The following is a 20,681-nucleotide window of genomic DNA, read 5'->3' as shown; positions in this document are numbered from 1 at the left end:
AAGCTGGAAACAGCATATCTATGTCTCGCTTTTTTACTCTGTCAAGGCGAGAAAAATAAATGATGTGATGAATTTGACCAATAGGCTACGGTTGGTTACAATATGTCTTTATAATACGATTTATATTTAGCTTGTTAAATATAATTTGATCTGGAGTATCAAATACAATATTGGTTGTCATAGAAAATTTAATTCACTAATAGATTCCATAAGGGCTATTCCAGAAAAAAATGTATGGGGGGGTTGGAAGGCACTTTATTTTTATACCCATCACCCACTAAATTACATTTCATCATGGGACAACTACCCATACACTTCATTTTCAGTTTGACCCCACAACCCATACAATTTTTAAAAATAAAGGCTAGCTTTTTCACGTTCACAAATTAGCAACCAAAATTATATGCATTTTGATACCAGAAAGTGGCTATATTGATGACAGTATATATGTTAATAAGTTTTCAAATTCTTAAGTTTTTTTGCACTTTTGACAATATCAGATATTTGATATAAATTATTGGTGACTAGGTTTTTTTGCGCCTGTCCCAAGTCAAGAGCCTCTGGTCTTTGTTAGTCTTGTATTCTTTTAATTTTAGTTTCTTGTGTACAATTTGGATATTAGTATGGCATTCATTATCACTGAACTAGTATATATTTGTTTAGGGGCCAGCTGAAGGACGCCTCCGGGTGCGGTATATTCTCGTTACATTAAAGACCTATTGGTGACCTTCTGCTGTTATTTGGTCGGGTTGTTGTCTCTTTGATACATTCCCCATTTCCACTCTCAATTTTATTTATAGCTTAACATTTTATATTTTGTCCTGATACTCTTGGCATTAAAAATAACTTTTATTGCAGATTTGTGCATAAATGTGTTTTGTACTAGTCACTGTCAGCGTCATGAAAATAAACAACTATATATCTGTATATAAAACTATCATATTGCATTTATTATTTAAAACAGTGTTTGAGTACTAGTAACCTCTAAAAAAAAAATTGTATTGTTGTTGTCTGATGTGATTTCTTTAAAAGCTGTGGTATATTTTCATTAATTTCAAATGATTTAAGTGGTGTGGACCTTCTGCTCAAGGATTTGGGAAATATTCAATTCAACTTTTTAGAAATAGTACAGGTGGAACACTGTAACAGAATATAACCCATCATAAAGAGAGGCAGGCAATAAATTCCAAAAGGGTCAATCAAACTCAAATGTGGAAAAAAATAGCTGTGCCAAGCCATTGCAACTAAAGAAAACAAAATGTGAAAAGATATAAACAGAAATCCACATATAACACAACCAGAAAATGGAAACAGAGCAACATGTACCCCAAAAACATTGTTATCGCAGGTGCTCTGGAAGGGTAAGATCCTGCCCAACATGTGGCATCTGTCATGTTGTTCAACATATGTATAAATTCAGTTACAAGTCATTTTTTTGAGGAGTTGGGTTTGCACAGTATAAGTTATCTCCCCTTGGATGCATTGGACCAGGATTAATTTGCCAGATGCACATCTTCAGGTGGTATAAGACAAATGCAAAGTTTCATTGATCATATATGGTTAAAGAATGGTACTTAAAAGCATACATTCACAAACAATCCAAAGCACTGGGTGATTACCATATACATTCAAATATAAAAAAAGAAGATGTGGTATGATTGCAAATGAGACAACTATCCAAAAAAGTACAAAATGACACAGACATTAACACTTATAGGTCACCATAGGGCCTTCAACAATGAGAAAAGGCCATACCGCATAGTCAGCTATAAAAGGCCCTGATAAGACAATGTAAAACAATTCAAACGAGAAAACTAACAGCCTTATTTATGTAAAAAAATGAATGACGAACAACTTTGTAGGAATTAATATGTTGACAAATAAAGTTTGGTTTGAAGTTTTTTTGTAAAATTGTGAAAGCCATCAAGATGAAAAACAGCAATAAAACAATTTCCTTTTTTATCTGATAAACATGTGTTATTGTAAACCCATGCAACCTTATCTTCTGCTGTCAGATGTTAAATAATGTTTGATATTGTGTTAAACAAATTTATTCAAATAAGTCATCTTCTTTTAGATTTCTGTTATCTAGCTCCTTGTCTACTAATTCATTAATGTCAGCTCAATTCTTCTGTTGTCATGTGTATGAAACATTGAACTTCTCAAGTACTTTTTTAAGTTCTATAACTGTCAGCTTTAATAACAAACGATGTGAGAATGCTTTCTTAATTTGAGTCTTTTTCACAGAATCTTTGTATCTTCTCTTTTCCTAATGTATTCCCTTATTTTATCAGAGCTGACCCCAATCAAATTCTCAACATTGATGAAATCTCTTTCATTTGAGAATAAAAGTCCTCAAATTTCCATAATCCGTTGGATTGTAGCCAGGAACAAACATGCTGTTTCCATGAGGTAAACAATCTGGTAACCGAACATGTCATATCAGGGAGAAGAGTTGAAAAAGAAATTCTGGAAACCAGTTACTACTCTGACACTTCGTATCTCTCTCCCTTTTAGGAGCACCGATATGCATATATAGTTCCATTCGAAACGCTCGGACATTATCCAACGGATTTAACATGCGCAAAAAGTAAACAAAATCGCAGAATAAACACGTGTTCTATTGATATTTAAAGGTTCTATCAACTGAAAAAGAGATTTTCTTCTCTTTAGGTACAACCACCCATCTAATTAAGTTATGTAAGAGAACAACTACCGACACAATTTCAATTCCTCCTCCCCCCATCACCCATGCAAAAAAAGATCAACTGCCGTCCAACACCCCCATACATTTTTTTCTGGAATAGCCCTAACATAGAACAGTATCACAATCTTTTCTAAATTTGTTACATCATAATCTTTTCCTTAGACCTGACCAACTAAATAACTAGGAAATACAGAAAAAAGCTTGCTAGATTAATTCCTGTATATGTTATGTTGTTTTCACATGATTTCAAATACTAGCTGGTCGTAAAGTTTTTCATCTTTCCTGGCTATACAAATTATATGTTCATTTATCAATTGATCACAAAGAAGAAATAACTGCTCTTTGTGGTTCACTTTATTTAATCTACAGCTTGTTGCTTTGATGGTTCTGTTGATTCTAGGGTATCTGTTTGTGGTTCTGTTCCTGGTATGAGTGCAGGGTTCTGTAAAAAAAAAAAAAATTAAATGCAACAGCTGAGAATTTATTTATTGTTTGTTTTCTTTACTTCTAGAGAGAAACTTCAAATACAATGAAGAGATTAATTTTTCCTTTTCATATTAATTCAAAGTACTTGTGGGTTAAGATGCATTCAATGTGTAGTTGGAACTAAGTATTAAACACTGCATAACATTTCATGTATTAAGCATATTAATTAAGTATTGGTACAATGAAATGGAGATATTTTCCAATGATGGACAAAGGGAGATAACTCAAATTTTAAATATTACTTCAATATAGAAAATATATAAGGTTCAGGCACCATGCACATTGTTTTTAAAAGCAAACTAGCATAATTTAGTAACTTTAAGATATGAATATATATTTCATTAATAGATTTCTTGAATTGTGCATGGATAATATGTATTGAATGTTGTGCTTCATGCACTTGTTTTTTTTTCTATCCTAAAAACAGTGATAATCTATAATACTATATATGTACTGTGAATTCAGAAACTATTGTGTGCATTTATTATTTCAATATTGTCATGTTAGACTATAACGCAATTTTTCTTTAGGGATATTGAAAAAAATTCTGTTTAATTCATATATATAAAAAAATCAAAATGCAATTTTAATTATTGGGATTATACCCCTGTCAAATTTTTTCACAAATTTCTGAATTTACAATAAGCTAAATAAGGGTTTTCCATGCATAAATGCAATATTTACCTTAGAAGAATAAACATGTAGTTTTTATAATTTTATGCAATAAAAACAGGAAGAAAAGCCACTGTAAAGTAATGAGCAGAAAGAGCATAAGAAAATCCAATACTTTATCATAAACAATTGACAAATTGATATTTCTACTCACCAACTTTTTACTTCTATTCACCAACTGTTCATATGTCCAGTAGTGTAACTGTTAAAAAAACAAAACAATATGGTCACAACAGAGTGGGATGTCAACTTTAAATTTTAAAACATGTTGTACACACAGAAATTGGTATCATAGGGTATTTTTCAAATATCACAAGATCTGTTTCTTTGTTTTGACAGTTCAATTTGGCCCTTATATATCATGCCATGGGTTCAAATGGTTATTTCTTACCTTTCAAGTTTGCTTTTATAATACATATATACGAAACATAGTAGTGTGTGAACTTTATATCTAAACCAAAGTTTTCAACATTTTGACTGGCAGATCTGGTTGTAAAGAGTTACATTTTGTTCATCAAACAAAGGAGATGTGGAATACTGTAAATTCAGAAATAATGCGTGCATTTATTATTGCGATTTTGTCATTTTTGACTTATCTGCGATTGTAGTTTTTGTGATATTGAGAAAAATCTTGCTAAATTCATATAAAAAATTTCAAAATGCAAGAATAAATTAATGCGATTATAAGCCTGTCCCATTTAAGCAATAATATAACCATCGCAATAATTTCTGAAATTGATGAGACTGTCATCAAAGTGAGAGGGTTAGCGCTATAAAACCAGGTTTAATCCACCATTTTCTACATTTGAAAATGCCTGTACCAAGTCAGGAATATGACAGTTCTTGTCCATTCATTTTTGATGCGTTTTGTTATTCGATTTTTGCCATGTGATTATGGCCTTTCCAAATTGATTTTCCTCTAAGTTCAGTATTTTTGTGATCTGACTTTTTTCTGAATTTACAGCATACAACAATGGGACAGCAACCCTTTTTTTTTCTAGGTATACTCTATTTTGTGGGGGGCAGCTATTAGCTATAACAACACAGGTTATATCTAAAAATGGGGATTATTATAAGAAGGTACATAAATCGAGCACAGCGGCAACTTAAAACATAATGTCAATAGGACATCATCATTGCAAACACAACAAATATACCTATAAAGACAATCATATGGTTTGATATAAATTCTATAAAAAGTATTTACCTGAAGCTGTGTAGGCATACCTATGCCCTGTACTCTGAACATAGTATTTGATAAACTAGTGTCTAACTTGTGTACCTGTAATCAAAATGTAACCTTTTTATATGTGTGTAATAATGTTGTGAAACTAAATTATAGAAAACTGTAAATAAAGAAATTTGTTTATGCTTTTTTTTTGTAATGACATAACTGCAATATTTTTTATTAAGATTTTAGTAAATGCTGCAAACTAAAAAAAATTATCAAATATTTAAAGTAATACTTTTTATGTTCCTGAGTGAATGCATATTTCATCACACATTTTGCATTTATCAATATACATTAAACAAGGATTCCAACAACAGTGGAAAGTTCGTAGAAATTTTACAGAAGTCATACCTATGCACTTTATTTAATTTGATTTTTTTTTTAGATTTGTCTTGAATTTATTTGTTTATTGAAATTTAATTATTTACCATAAAATAATTCCATTTTTTTTATCAATTGTTTTTTTTTAATTTAACATTCTAATTATCGAACATGAATTTTGCCTTGTATTTTTTGGGCGATATCTTTTTGCGCTAAAAAGTAACTCATTTGCGTCGCAACTTAATTGCGCCAATACTTCTTTTGTGCCACCTAATTTTCTAAACTAGAGGTATCATTTGCGCCAATAAAATAATCATCTAATTGCGCCAATTTTATTTATTTTTTAAGTTGTTTGAAATATTTTGGACAACATTTATAGGTATCATCAGCAAAAAAATCCTCTGACATTGTACACAGAAATTTTAAATTAGCCTCGCATCCTAATAAAATTATCCCGCTTTCTGGATCTTTACACTATACATATTCATCATCTTTGTTTGTAACAACACCAATATCATCCAATATTCTGTGAATTTCTGTCCTACATTCAGTAAAACATGTATAGGTATGTTATAGGTAAAAAATATTTACAGGTAAATGTGGCGCAATTTCATTTCATTTATTGGCGCAATTAATATCATCAAAATAAAAGAGAGTGGTGCAATTAATACCTTTTCAAAACTGCAATTGGTGCATATTGATTCTGCCCTATTTTCATGTTTGATTTTGTCTTTTAATCTTCCTTTTTTTTTTAAGTCTGACATAATTTAATTAATCAACTTTTTCTATTCACATTGTTTTGATTGTAATTGTGGACAATAAGTGACATATTAAACTTACTCTTCTAATTAACTCAGTTGTTTTCTAAAAGACATGTTCATCATTTAATTAAGACGACATATTTATTCATGTGCATTTAATTAAGTTGGTATGAATTTGTAATTGTACTATCTTACGACTTTATTTTAGGTAGTAAGTCCGAGACCACAATTGCCGTCCCTTGATTTTTGTTGTCCACAAATATAGTCCCTAGTGTTGACAGTGGGTTACTTGCTAATATTTTTTATACCCCTTCCAGATTTATTTCTCCATGTTTTATGCCTCAAATTGCAAGTAGGGGGGTTAAATTACACTGTAAAAAAATTTGGGTCCAGAATTTTAAAGGAAAGTAGTGATTTGGTCCAGCTGAAAAAGGTTAAAATCACTTTGGAAGCTGTCAAAAGATTTCAAGACGCCCTAAACATAAAATTGTCCATATTTTGAATTAAAGCCAATGAAGTTTTCTATAATTTTGATGTAATTTGTCCCAAAAGTAGCACAACATACTGTAAAAATTTCATTGAGAAAGCGCAGGTGGGATTTTTTTAATTAACATTTATGTTCTAAAAGAAATGCACTAAGAATTAATTGTGGTCTCGGACCAGTACGTGTTGACATTGGTACATGTTTCATTGTTTAAAATGATACCAGTTAACTAAAATTCCCTTGCATAAAATGCATAACAGTTGTGCAATCTTAAATCCATTTTTCTTTCTGATTAATATGTGCATATAAACAGGCAAATTTATACACCCCACACAGACAAATTATTGTGCCACTTTAGCAAGGATTTACCATTAGGACTGTAAAATCCTAAGAGGAGAATATATTTATACCTCATCAACTCCTTGAAATGTTATATAATTTTAATATGTGTGTGCATAAAATCATGAACGGTCATAAAACTTACTGCTGTAATATCAAATCTATTTAATAAGGCTGTTGTAGAAATCATTGGCCCTCGGCTGATATCTATATGCTCTCCGGCTCTGTAAACTGTCACATGATTTGATGACTCAGATTTTGAGGCTATGGATGGTATCTGTTGTAACTTAAATTTATTGTCCATAAACAGTTCCTCTGCTTTCTCTATTGTCATATCAAGTCTTTCAAATTTACAATCTTTTTCTTTTAACCTTGAACCAATCTGACTAATACAACGTAACTCTACCTGTAATTACAAAGAAAGCACACAATACATACATGCATGATGTTTATTTGTATGTTTAGTGAAACATATTAACAATCAAAACTAAAAATAAATAATAAGCTAAATCAAGTAAAATGTGATCTAACATGTATATAAACCAGGAGTATTCTAATTGGAAGAACTGCATGTTTTTTAGCTCACCTGGCCCGAAGGGCCAAGTGAGCTTTTCCCATCACTTTGCGTCCGGCGTCCGGCGTCGTCGTCGTCCGTCGTCGTCGTTAACTTTTACAAAAATCTTCTCCTCTGAAACTACTGGGCCAAATTAAACCAAACATGGCCACAATCATCATTGGGGTATCTAGTTTAAAAAATGTGTGGCATGACCCCGCCAACCAACCAAGATGGCCGCCATGGCTAAAAATAGAACATAGGGGTAAAATGCAGTTTTTGGCTTATAACTCAAAAACCAAAGCATTTAGAGCAAATCTGACATGGGGTAAAATTGTTTATCAGGTCAAGATCTATCTGCCCTGAAATTTTCAGATGAATCAGACAACCCGTTGTAGGGTTGCTGCCCCTGAATATGTAATTTTAAGGAAATTTTGCTGTTTTTGGTTATTATCAGGAATATTGTTATAGATAAAGATAAACTGTAAACAGTAATAATGTTCAGCAAAGTAAGATTTACAAATAAGTCAACATGACCGAAATGGTCAATTGACCCCTTTAGGAGTTATTGCCCTTTATAGTCAATTTTTAACCAGTTTTCGTAAATCTTAGTAATCTATTACAAAAATCTTCTCCTCTGAAACTGCATGGCCAAATTAATCCAAACTTGGCCACAATCATCTTTGGGGTATCTAGTTTAAAAAATGTGTGGCATGACCCGGCCAACCAACCAAGATGGCCGCCATGGCTAAAAATAGAACATAGGGGTAAAATGCAGTTTTTGGCTTATAACTCAAAAACCAAAGCATTTAGAGCAAATCTGACAGAAGTAAAATTGTTTATCAGGTCAAGACCTATCTGCCCTGAAATTTTCAGATGAATCAGACAACCCGTTGTTGGGTTGCTGCCCCTGAATATGTAATTTTAAGGAAATTTTGCTGTTTTTGGTTATTATCTTGAATATTGTTATAGATAAAGATAAACTGTAAACAGTAATAATGTTCAGCAAAGTAAGATTTACAAATAAGTCAACATGACCGAAATGGTCAATTGACCCCTTTAGGAGTTATTGCCCTTTATAGTCAATGTTTAACCATTTTTCGTAAATCTTAGTAATCTATTACAAAAATCTTCTCCTCTGAAACTGCATGGCCAAATTAATCCAAACTTGGCCACAATCATCTTTGGGGTATCTAGTTTAAAAAATGTGTGGCGTGACCCGGCCAACCAACCAAGATGGCCGCCATGGCTAAAAATAGAACATAGGGGTAAAATGCAGTTTTTGGCTTATAACTCAAAAACCAAAGCATTTAGAGCAAATCTGACATGGGGTAAAATTGTTTATCAGGTCAAGATCTATCTGCCCTGAAATTTTCAGATGAATCAGACAACCCGTTGTTGGGTTGCTGCCCCTGAATATGTAATTTTAAGGAAATTTTGCTGTTTTGGGTTATTATCTTGAATATTGTTATAGATAAAGATAAACTGTAACAGCAATAATGTTCAGCAAAGTAAGATTTACAAATAAGTCAACATGAACGAAATGGTCAATTGACCCCTTTAGGAGTTATTGCCCTTTATAGTCAATTTTTAACCATTTTTCGTAAATCTTAGTAATCTATTACAAAAATCTTCTCCTCTGAAACTGCATGGCCAAATTAATCCAAACTTGGCCACAATCATCTTTGGGGTATCTAGTTTAAAAAATGTGTGGCGTGACCCGTCCAACCAACCAAGATGGCCGCCATGGCTAAAAATAGAACATATAGGTGAAATGTAGATTTTGGCTTATAACTCTGAAACCAAAGCATTCAGAGCAAATCTGACATGGGGGTAAAATTATTCATCAAGTGAAAATGTATCAGCCCTGAAATTTTCAGATGAATCAGACAACCTGTTGTTGGGTTGCTGCCCCTGAATATGTAATTTTAAGGAAATTTTGCAAATTTTGGTTATTATCTTGAATATTATTATAGATAAAGATAAACTGTAAACAGCAATAATGTTCAGCAAAGTAAGATTTACAAATAAGTCAACATAACCAAAATGGTCAGTTGACCCCTTTAGGAGTTATTGCCCTTTATAGTCAATTTTTAACCATTTTTCGTAAATCTTAGTAATCTATTACAAAAATCTTCTCCTCTGAAACTACATGGCCAAATTAATCCAAACTTGGCCACAATCATCTTTGGGGCATCTAGTTTAAAAAATGTGTGGCGTGACCTGGCCAACCAACCAAGATGGCCGCCATGGCTAAAAATAGAACATAGGGGTGAAATGTAGATTTTGGCTTATAACTCTGAAACCAAAGCATTTAGAGCAAATCTGACATGGGGTAAAATTGTTCATCAAGTGAAAATCTATCAGCCCTGAAACTTTCAAATGAAAAGGACAACCGGTTATTGGGTTGCTGCCCCCGAAATAAGTAATTTGAAGGAAATTTTGCAGATTTTGGTTATTATCTTGAATATTATTATAGAAAGAGATAAATTGTAAACAGCAATAATGTTCAGCAAAGTAAGATCTACAAATAAGTCAACATGACCAAAATTATCAGTTGACCCCTTAAGGAGTTATTGCCCTTTATAGTCAATTTTGACCAATTTTTCGTAAATTTTTGTAATCTTTTACAAAAATCTTCTCCTCTGAAACTCCTGGGCCAAATTTAACCAAACTTGGCCACAATCATTATTGGGGTATTTAGTTTAAAAATTGTGTGGGGTGACCCGTCCAACCAACCAAGATGTCTGCCATGGCTAAAAAATAGAACATAGAGGGGAAATGTAGATTTTGGCTTATATCTCTGACACCAAAGCATTTAGGGCAAATCTGACTGGGTAAAATTGTTTATCAGGTCAAGATCTATCTGCCCTGAAATTTTCAGACAAATCAGACAACCTGTTGTTGGGTTGCTGCCCTCGAATTAGTAATTTTAAGGAAATTTTGCAGATTTTGGTTATTATCTTGAATATTATTATAGCTAGAGATAAACTGTAAACAGCAATAATGTTCAGCAAAATAAGATCTACAAATAAGTCAACATGACCAAAATTTTCAATTGACCCCTTAATGAGTTACTGCCCTTTATAGTCAATTGTTAACAACTTTTTCGTCATGTTTTTAGGAAATATTTTCCACTGTAATTACTGGGCCAAGTTCATTATAGAGAGAAATATTTGTAGCAACAAGAATGTTCAGTAAAGAAAGATCTACAAACACATCACCATCACAAAAACACCATTTTGTCATGAATTTATCTGTGTCCATTGATAATATGCACATAGACCAAAGTGAACGACACAGGCTCTTGAGAGCCTCTAGTTTTTTAAAAGTTTTATACATGTACATGTTATATATACACCCATTTTGTACTCTTTTTCTGAAACTATAACCAATGTTTAAGGTGGTACCTAACACTACAGGGAGATAACTCTGTAAAATCAGCTAAACGTTTTAATTACGTTGTGTGTAAAAGGAATATTAAGCTTCTTAATGATCAAAATTGGTGTTTGTCAAATTGCTATATAACCAGTGTAATTTTTCAAGCTAATGGCAATATATGCCTGTCCAAAATATCTTGAATTAAATATGAAATAAAATGTATGTATTACAGTTTTTACATTTTTTCCCTCAATGTGAGTTATATATACTTACTGATGAAGGTGACCAATCTGGCATATCTAAATCTACATCATATACAAAACTGCCACTACGTACTGAAAAATAAAAACATAGTTTTAAGTTATTATTATTATTATTATTATTATTTACAGTGCTTATATCATGTATATAGGGCTTATCTAAAATTAACAATTACTCTAAGCCCTTTACAATGCATATAATGTGTCAATGTTTCAAAAGAAAAAAAATCAAAAAATGTAAAAAAAAAAATACAACAACAAAAATGTAAATATATGAAAATTAAAAATTATTCATTAAAAATAATTTTTAATGATAAATAAATTTTGGAAAAATATTAAAAGAAAATCAACAGACATGACAGAAGAGCTATTTGTAGAACATGTAGAAATTGGACTTATAGCTTTGTCTAAAAATAAAAAGAGTAAAGGAAATAAAAATGCAATAAATAGTAAGTATGATACATTAAAATATATTCCGAGATCTAATGAAAGTCTAATACCTTCTTGATTATTAATTATGTGGAAAAGCCTGTCTGAATAAATAAGTTTAATGTTTTTCTTGAAAGCATTTACAGATTCTGTGTTGCTTAATTTTAAACACCGTCATCACTTATACATGTGCTTGTGATAAAAATATCAAACAGGCTTAGTATCACATTGACTGTGCATGAGATTTGAATTATACTATTTAGATAAAAAGATTCCACCACAATAGATTTTCCAATCCAAACATATGCAAGGTTCAGAAAACCTCAGATTTAATGAAATTGGAAAAATTTGATATTTAATGGTCATTACAGAACTCAATTAGTGTTACAATTCACTTTAATGGTGTAAAACCTGAAAAAATTAGATCTATTCAGTAAACTTTTACTTCTTAAGGTTCTTTTATCAAATAATATATCCGCAAAGTTATCATCCACACAGATATAATTTAATTTTGGATGTAACGCGTCTTCTGATTTTGTTATCAGCCCATAGACATAATTTAGTCATGTGACCGTGACGTCATCAACGTTTTTTCATGGTTTTCTACGGTTTAAAATGGAATTAAATTATAAGAAATGACTGTAATTTTTTTTCTGTCTATTCGAAATAACATAAAAAATGTGGTGCACACTGTTAAATAACCTGCTACACGCGTTATTCAGTGTGCACCACATTTTTTATGTTATTTCTTCATAGACAGAAAAAATATTACAGTCATTCCTTAATTGTCGTTACAATGTTATGATAATAACTATTTTAACATTTTATACCATCAGGTTTAGGAAAACTGCAAAGCTGAATATAGAATTCCTCCTTAAATGCTGTTTCTAATACTCCTCCTAGTATCATAGAACAGGATCTCCAAAACGCCTATATAATAAAAAGAAGGTGTATCAAATAAAGTATTGTTTTAATAAAATATGACTTTTTTATGTAGAGAAAATGAAAACCATACTAATCCCACATGATTATTTTTTTTTTAACTTAACTTGAAGAAGTATTACCGAAGTACTGTTTTACATTTGTCTAAACATTCCACACAGGCTATATTACAATTGGGTATATTGAAGGTGGTACGGTGACCTATAGTTGGGAAGGTGGTACGGTGACCTATAGTTGGGAACTTCTACATCATTTGGTCTCTGGAGGTTTCTCATTGGCAATCATACCATTTTCTTTTATTTTAATTTAGGTGTCATACCACCAATTACTCCCTCAAATTTAGAACGTATGTGAAAGTAGGCCTACTCAGACAAAAAATAGTGCATTCGATGTCATTGTTTACTTAAACTAACCAAAAAATTGGCAGAAATGAAACTTTTGGTGAAAGAGAAATATATTAAGACAATTTTGAGCTAAAATTTACTTGTTTATGAGTTTGCATTCAAAATTGAGGATTAATGCACTCCATAGTATACTAATTTAAGATTTCCATAAAACCAGGGGTTATTTTTAGTGGTACCTCTACTCGAAAGACCTTTTCTTTTTTATATGATTTTAAACATCTGTTGAAAATTGGCATGTAGAAAGTTGACACATGTACGATTCAGGATATACCTGGTTTCTATGACGTTAAGCTTAAGGTAAAATATTTAGAAAGCTGTGAAAATTGTAAAATTTGGTTGAACAGATAGGGACTTTTAATTGGTGGTATGACACCTACAGTACAATTTTTGCGAAAGCCATCCCAAACTCCATACACCGAGTTTTTTCCTGGTGTGACACCAGGAAACTCGGAGAAATTTGGGAGTATTCCCTCTGACTTCCGCGTAAATCCGTTACCTTTTGTTTATTGTATTAGCAACATCTCTCCCAGTCTGGAGTGACGCGGTGTCACACCAGGTAATTAATTGCCCTCTTCCTTCTGATCTATGCCGGCACGCGATAGTCAAGGTATGTGAGATTTCTAATGTAATTAAACAATTGTATTTCCTGTCTATTGATTATCAGTTTATATCTGATTGCTTGAAACAAATGAAAGATTAAAATAAAAATCCAAACGTTGTTGTTAATTCTTTTAATTACTCTGTACATCTAAATCAATTTTTAAAAACAACTATATTTGATTTTGACTTCCGTTTTTTATCAGTAAATAAATATTTAATTTACTTAAAGAGATATAATTGTGTAACAATAAACGGAAACTAACGCTGAATAAATTAGGGTAGTTTAAAGAAAAGTGACACGTCTCAAAGTTTTTTATACAAGTAAAAAAGAAAATATTATTCACTATCTGTTATGCTAATAAGTCTACGCCATTTCCATTTTACGATTACAAAATAAAAGTTTTAAAAAGCAAAAGGTTGTTGTTATTAAATGCTTTCAATTGCATTAAAGTTTTATAAAAAAAAAATCTATACTTGATTATGACCTCGGTTTTTTTTTATCGGTAATTTATATAACTTACGAAAAGAGACATACTTGCGTGAAAATAAACGGAAATTAACACTGAAGGTATAAAATATGAGAAAGAAAGAAAATTACGTGTCTTAAAACTTGTAAATGCAAGAAAAAAAGAAAATACTTTTCACCATTCCTTATGCTTAATAAGTCTAAGGCATTTTCTCTTCACGATTTGTTAGCATTACTTTAGGATAAATAATACATTTTGGCTACAACAGGAATACTTCTATAGCTGCATCAACTCGTCGTTGCATAATATCCATTTACGCACAATGAATGTAAACTTTTGTGTTGTATTTAGAACAGTGATCTTTGAATATTTTTAAAGCAATTAATTGCCGTTGGAAGACGATACGCATCTCAGTGATCAACAGTGCGTAGTTGAACTTGAACTTGACTTTGCTCACAATATTGAATGCTAAAAATAGTGAAATCAATTTTGTCCACGAGATTTTTATTTGGCGGGAAATAGTATCATGTAACAGTAAACTCAGGTGACCTTTCTGGATAACCGTGGGAAAATTCATTCAAGGTTTAAACTTGCTTTCTAATGATTGACATAAATTTGTGTGCGTTAAGATTGAGGCTCTAGAAGGTACTTTTACAATTGATTAACCGGATTCTATTCTGAATTAACCAACATCAGCCTTTTATTTTTACGTTTCTCAATCAACAGAGGACATAAAACCGGACATTATTTATACGTCCATAGTCAACACTATAAATAAATGGTAGATGAAAACAGGATGCATGTCGTTCAGTTCCTGATGGGCGTTGGTAGAGATCCTCTGTGAAAATTTGCCGATCGTAAAAATCCGATCCACATTTTTTTTTACATATTTCTTTCTTGTAGAACACGATATAATTTCATTTTAATATTCTATTTTATAATTGTTGAAATACTTCTTTTTATATTTCGCCGAGGACTTTTAACGAGCTGTAAAATATGGATTGCGCAAATCCAATTTTATTTTAAATAATTAAAGATCAATAACAGATCATAACGGATAAAAAACACGATTTTTTTTCTCCATATAATTAAATATTTAAAGGTTGTGATTATTGTGTTGTGTCTGGGCGGCGAATGTATCTCAGTATTTATGAATATAGGGCTGCCACATTGCATACAAAACTATTTGTCACTTTACAGTTTCTTTTTTAAATTCAAATATTTCAAGTCGGTAATCTACCGAGGTAGTGAAACATAATATTTTACATTTCAAAATAAATTGAAAGTAACAGAGTTCACTTGTTGATCCGATAAATTAACTCTTGGGTTTAATTTAGATTGGACATATTACCGTAAAAAACATCATTTTGTTTTCAGCCAGTTGATATTAATTATATAATATTGAACTATTAATGAACCGAATATTGCTCACTGAGTAGGTCATAAAAGGTTCTAATTGTGGTAAAATCGTCTTTGTTGAAAAAACAAAATTATGACCTGATTGGACTATAATGAAAATACAAAATAAGTGTTTTAATCATATTTTTATACGTTTGTACGTTGTATGTCATATGACAATGACATGGGCATACACATACAAGAGTAATTATCTTATTTTAAATAAAAATGTCACACTTTTATCTGACAATGAAAGGACATTTAAATAACGTATTTTAAAGCACTCAGGTGCAATCAAGATCGATTAAATGTACAAAGGTAATAAATCTGGCTAATCCGATGATGTTGTCACGCGTCATTAATTTTCAGTATATCCGATGGGCAATAAACCAATAAACAGCCACGCGGTGTTGGGAGAGAATCTTTGGAGGAAATTGGGAGTATAATCCGTGATTCGCGGTTTCACACCGCTACACTCGGAAATCGGTGATTAGAGTTCGCGATTACATACTCTCTGGGCGTACTGTATAGTTGGGAACTTCTACATCATTTGGTTTCGGGAGGTTTCTCATTGGCAATCATACCATATATATCTTTTATTTTTTTTTATATCTTAAGAAGCATACTTATTACAGATTTTGGAAAAAAAGGTATTTGACATTTTACCATGATTTATATGAAATGAATGTTAATTTTTTCTTTCTTAACTTTAAACCTTCACGTATTGATTGACATCTGGCAATGATTTCCCCTTATTTTCCCTCAAACTAGTGCTAGGAGCTGGCTTTGATTTGTAGAGAGGTGAAAATGTTTGCTCTAAATTGCACTTTCTTTTTTCTCAAATTTTTATTGTGTGGGCATCTATATTTTGATTTGGTGTCACGGATTGATATACAATATCCTTCCATTTTAAAACATTCAATTCCTAATAATGGCAAATTTTGTCTTGGTTTATTTTCAATCATTTACTAACCTTATTGACCATTCTTGGATCTTCATCTCTAAAATGTAAGAATGATAGCTGACAGTCTTCCATTAATGGTCGATGCATATCCCAGAGTTTTCCGTTCACTAATGCTAAGACGGCTTGGTTTCCAATGTGTTCTGTCATATCTAAAAACGGGAACAAACTATTTTTTTACAAGAAATCTTGTGACATTTTTAAGTTTGGATTGGAAAAATACCATCTTCTATGTATGAATCAAATACCATAACACTGTTGGAGTTTATGTGATTTTTTACCAATTTTTTTTCAAGTGTTCAAAATAAATTAACAATAGCAGGTCATTTTTTAGTAGTTTAAACAATGTACATCTTGAAAAATTTTATATGAAAAATGAAGGTATCTATACTTCATATCTGACATGATAATAACATTCCCAGCTCATTAAAGCAGTTGTACAAGTTTAACAAAAATGCAATCTTCTTATGAAGTTTCAGGGATCTGGGTTGAAAACTGTACGAGTTGATAACAGAATTAAGGTAACAATTTTCCTCTGGCAGCCCATCTACCCAACATCACCCTTCTTTAAGGAGGAAGACCTAGGTTAAGGGAGATAACTCATAAAATCATCAGTATGTTTGTGTCAACCACTTTCATAAATATATTCTAAGCTTCTAGGTAACATAGATTATTTCCACTCTGCTTCAGGTAAATGCTTAAAATACATTGATGAAACTTGACTTTTACAAATGCATTACTGATTTAAAGAGTTATCTCCCTGAACCAAGGTCTACCCCCTTAAGCTGGATTTGGACTTTGTCCAACCTGGCCAAAAGCAATCCAATAAAAATATTTCAGATTTAATAGCTTTTTTCAAATAAAGATTAAAACTTAACTAGACAAAGATGGACCATTCATTGTGCCTGTGGACAGGTTAAAAATCAAACTTGACACAAAATGCTGAGTGTCATAAAACATGCTTAATAGAAATTATATCTGAGGTTTAATGAGAAATTTTTCTTTTTTAAAGAAAAAGACAAGAAAGAATTAACTCCCCTTGACCACATTTTTATTAATTTCTGAACTTTTTTTGTAACCATGAAACCTGATACATGAATCTATTTACATGTCTATGCTGTTTGAGAAGATTGTATGTGAATATCATATTCTATGTTTTCATTTGAGGAATTCAATTTTATTAAATTTAAGAGCTGTCACCAAAAATATTCCGAAGGGGACTGGAATGCAATAAATTCACATGCAACATTAATTGTAATACATGTAACATGTAAATCAAAATGCACTTGTAATATCATTAAACAAGTTGTCTTTCTCTTATTTTTTTTTAAAAACATTTTAATACAGTAAAATATGATTAATCAGATCTATTTTCTACATAAGAAAATGCCTGTACCAAGTCAGGAATATGACAGTTGTTATCCATTCGTTTGATGTGTTTGAACTTTTGATTTTACCATTTGATTGGGGTCTTTCCTTTTTGAATTTTCCTTGAATTTTGTGATTTTACATTTTTTTTTTATAAATACTAACGCATAGCACAGTTATATGGAGTAGATATCCCTTTATTCATGATCAGTGTACATGATTCAGGCAAACCAGTATATTGCACTTCCACTTTTTCAATTCGTTCATATAATGATAATTGTCTCTGTTTTTCTGCTTCAAATAAATCATTTCTTTTTCTTCTGACTTCAGCATTTGACAGTTTTCTTGTAGAAAAGAATCCTGTTAAAAAAAATAAAGTAACACTGATGTAATAAATACTAATTTTGTTCTAGACTTAATAATCATTTGGAGTAAGAAATACTGTACATGTGGATTCATTTTAAATTGAGGAAAGAGTGTTTTTGTGGATACTTGATTCTGTGATTTTGAAGCATATTTTCACTTACATGACTTGCTGGACATTGAAATTTCATTCACATTTTCCCAGGTTCTATGAAAATTACTTCCCCATGAATAATTATAAATCAGCAGTATATTCCTTTTGCATAATCATGATAATTAAGTTTATAAAATTATTGATATTTATTGAAAAAAGAAAATATGGTATAACTGCCCATGGAGAGCTGTGGTGTAGTGGTTAGTGTGTCAGACTACTAACACAAAGGTTCCTGGTTAGATCGTGGTGCATTGTCTTGTCTTGAGGAAACAATGATAGTCCGTGTAAGGGGACAATAAAGGGCTGACCCTTGTTAAGAGAGACTCAGAGCCATATCGCTTGCACATTAAAGACACTCTTGTAGATTTCGAAAAAGAGCAGGCTAATGCTGCTACAAGGCAGCAGTCGTATCCTCAAAGTGGAAAGGGATTAATATAAGTTGCAATAACTTGTTTTCCAATCCACTATAAATAAATATGTTTAATCTAAACTGCCCATGACAAGACCAATTGACATAGAAGTTGAGTTGTAGGTGACTGTGTGGCCTTCAATTATGAGCAATACCCATACCAAATAATCAGCTTGTATGGTTTAATTTGCTACACGTATTTAAATTGTGCTTCAAGGGTAATGATATTGCAATCTTTTATAGATAAATATTAAAAGCTATATTAATTATTTCTGGGACTATCATTGTTTGATATTTTAATTTACAGGTAATTTTACTGTCAATACAATTAGATATGATTTGATTACCTGAGGATAAACATTCATGACATTGTAATTACCTAATTGGCTAACAGATGCATAAGTTTAGTTACTATAACAACAACCCTTTAATTATAATTAATTAACATAACAGAAAAGTAATAAATTTAAATTTGAATACTGCTTAAAACAACAGTATTTTTCTTTAATTTCCAACACCATGTTTAAATCGTCTAGATGCAGGAAATGTCAAGTTTGAAGAATCTATACCCTAATGGCTTCTGTATTTATCTTTAACTTATATAATGAAGAGTTTCAATAAATATAAGAGAGATTTAGATTAAAAAAAATATCACATTGTCTGAAACCCTTACATTTATTATTTTTCTATTATTAATCATAATTTTTTCATTTACAAATTATAATATTCATGATATTTGTAAATACTTTAAAAAAAAATATATATATATCGCAATTTTCATCTTTATATCACTATTGGTAGCATGTCCCCATGGATGTTCATTTAGCAATGTGATTGTGGATAGAACAATAACATTTGTCAATAGACTAAAACTTTGGATTAATGTAAAAAAAGAAGATGAACAAACAGTCATGAATGTATCACATTTTGTTTAAAACTTTAATTCTGCCAACACCTATACCATGTATACACAGGATCATAAGATATATGTATTTTAATCTCTGAATGAATTTCTTAATAAGATTTGTAAATTTGACAGCTATATAATATGGGGACAAAGTCCCCATTAACAGTAGAAAATTCAATAAAAAAAAAAATTCGGGAAAATTTCCCGAATTTTTCATTGTACTAATGAACTCAAAATCGTTCAAATTTTTTTTGTCGTGTTTTGAAATCCTGGACCTGCGCAGAAATGTACAATGTACTTCCTTTTTCCGGTCTCATTTGTATGAAACTTTGAGTAAAATATATATTTATCAGTCTAGTATAAAATAGGAAGGAACACGCAATACCAATTTCATTTTTAATAATTCCTTGATATGAAAAAACGTTACCTGATGATAGCGTTTCTTTGTTTACATTGCATATGACATCATAATTTAAATAACGTCACAACTAAAATCCCTAACAACAGAACCAAAATCGGAAACGTTACGGTATTTCCGTTTCTTTTTTTTAACAAATATTTAAGTTACAAAAAAATAATTCATACAGACTTCGTCCCCATTTACAGGTAATGCCTGCCTCATATTAATGTGTCAAAATAAGCTTCAAAATATTTTTTTTATCTATCTAGTAATCATGGTAATAACGGACTTATTGTGATATTATATGGCAATGTCACCTCAGTTAATTGTTAGACAACCCTGTCCTTATTTTAAAGTATAATTAGTCATTGGGGATGTGTTCTTCATTTGGTGGATCATGTCTAATTTAAAAAGGTTGAATAAATGTCACATGAATTTCTGTCTGAGCACTTTTAATTTATAAAAATATTAAAATAATTAAAAAAAACTGTGAACGGTGTTACGAAGAGTTAAGTGCATTTCCTCCTTGCACATATTGTATTGAAATATATTACTTTTATGAGCCAGAGGAAAGTTCCTAAAACAGAGACAGGTTAATTTTCGTGCATGCATTTTCAGGGTAGACAATCTGTTATCGATCAATGTTAATATTTTACTTCCGTTTTCCTTGTCACATTGAGTATA

The 20,681-nt window shown here is 31.2% G+C and overlaps 1 protein-coding gene across 1 annotated transcript; it reads right to left on the bottom strand.

The window, feature by feature from the left end:
• Window positions 1–95: 95 nt before the first annotated feature.
• Window positions 96–20,681, bottom strand: LOC143079898 (large ribosomal subunit protein mL39-like). Its single transcript, XM_076255523.1, has 10 exons — window positions 20,552–20,681; window positions 17,930–18,124; window positions 16,409–16,548; window positions 12,455–12,554; window positions 11,209–11,270; window positions 7,147–7,407; window positions 5,073–5,147; window positions 4,020–4,067; window positions 2,815–3,149; window positions 96–215 (listed from the first exon to the last, which is right to left on the bottom strand). The coding sequence occupies exons 1-9, from the start codon at window positions 20,607–20,609 to the stop codon at window positions 3,066–3,068; spliced, it is 1,023 nt and encodes a 340-aa protein (XP_076111638.1). The 5' UTR covers window positions 20,610–20,681; the 3' UTR covers window positions 96–215; window positions 2,815–3,065.

Source organism: Mytilus galloprovincialis, chromosome 6 (assembly GCF_965363235.1).
Source record: "Mytilus galloprovincialis chromosome 6, xbMytGall1.hap1.1, whole genome shotgun sequence".
NCBI lineage: Eukaryota > Metazoa > Mollusca > Bivalvia > Mytilida > Mytilidae > Mytilus > Mytilus galloprovincialis.
Note: the sequence above shows the minus strand (reverse complement) of the source record. Positions and strands in the feature narration are given on the sequence as shown.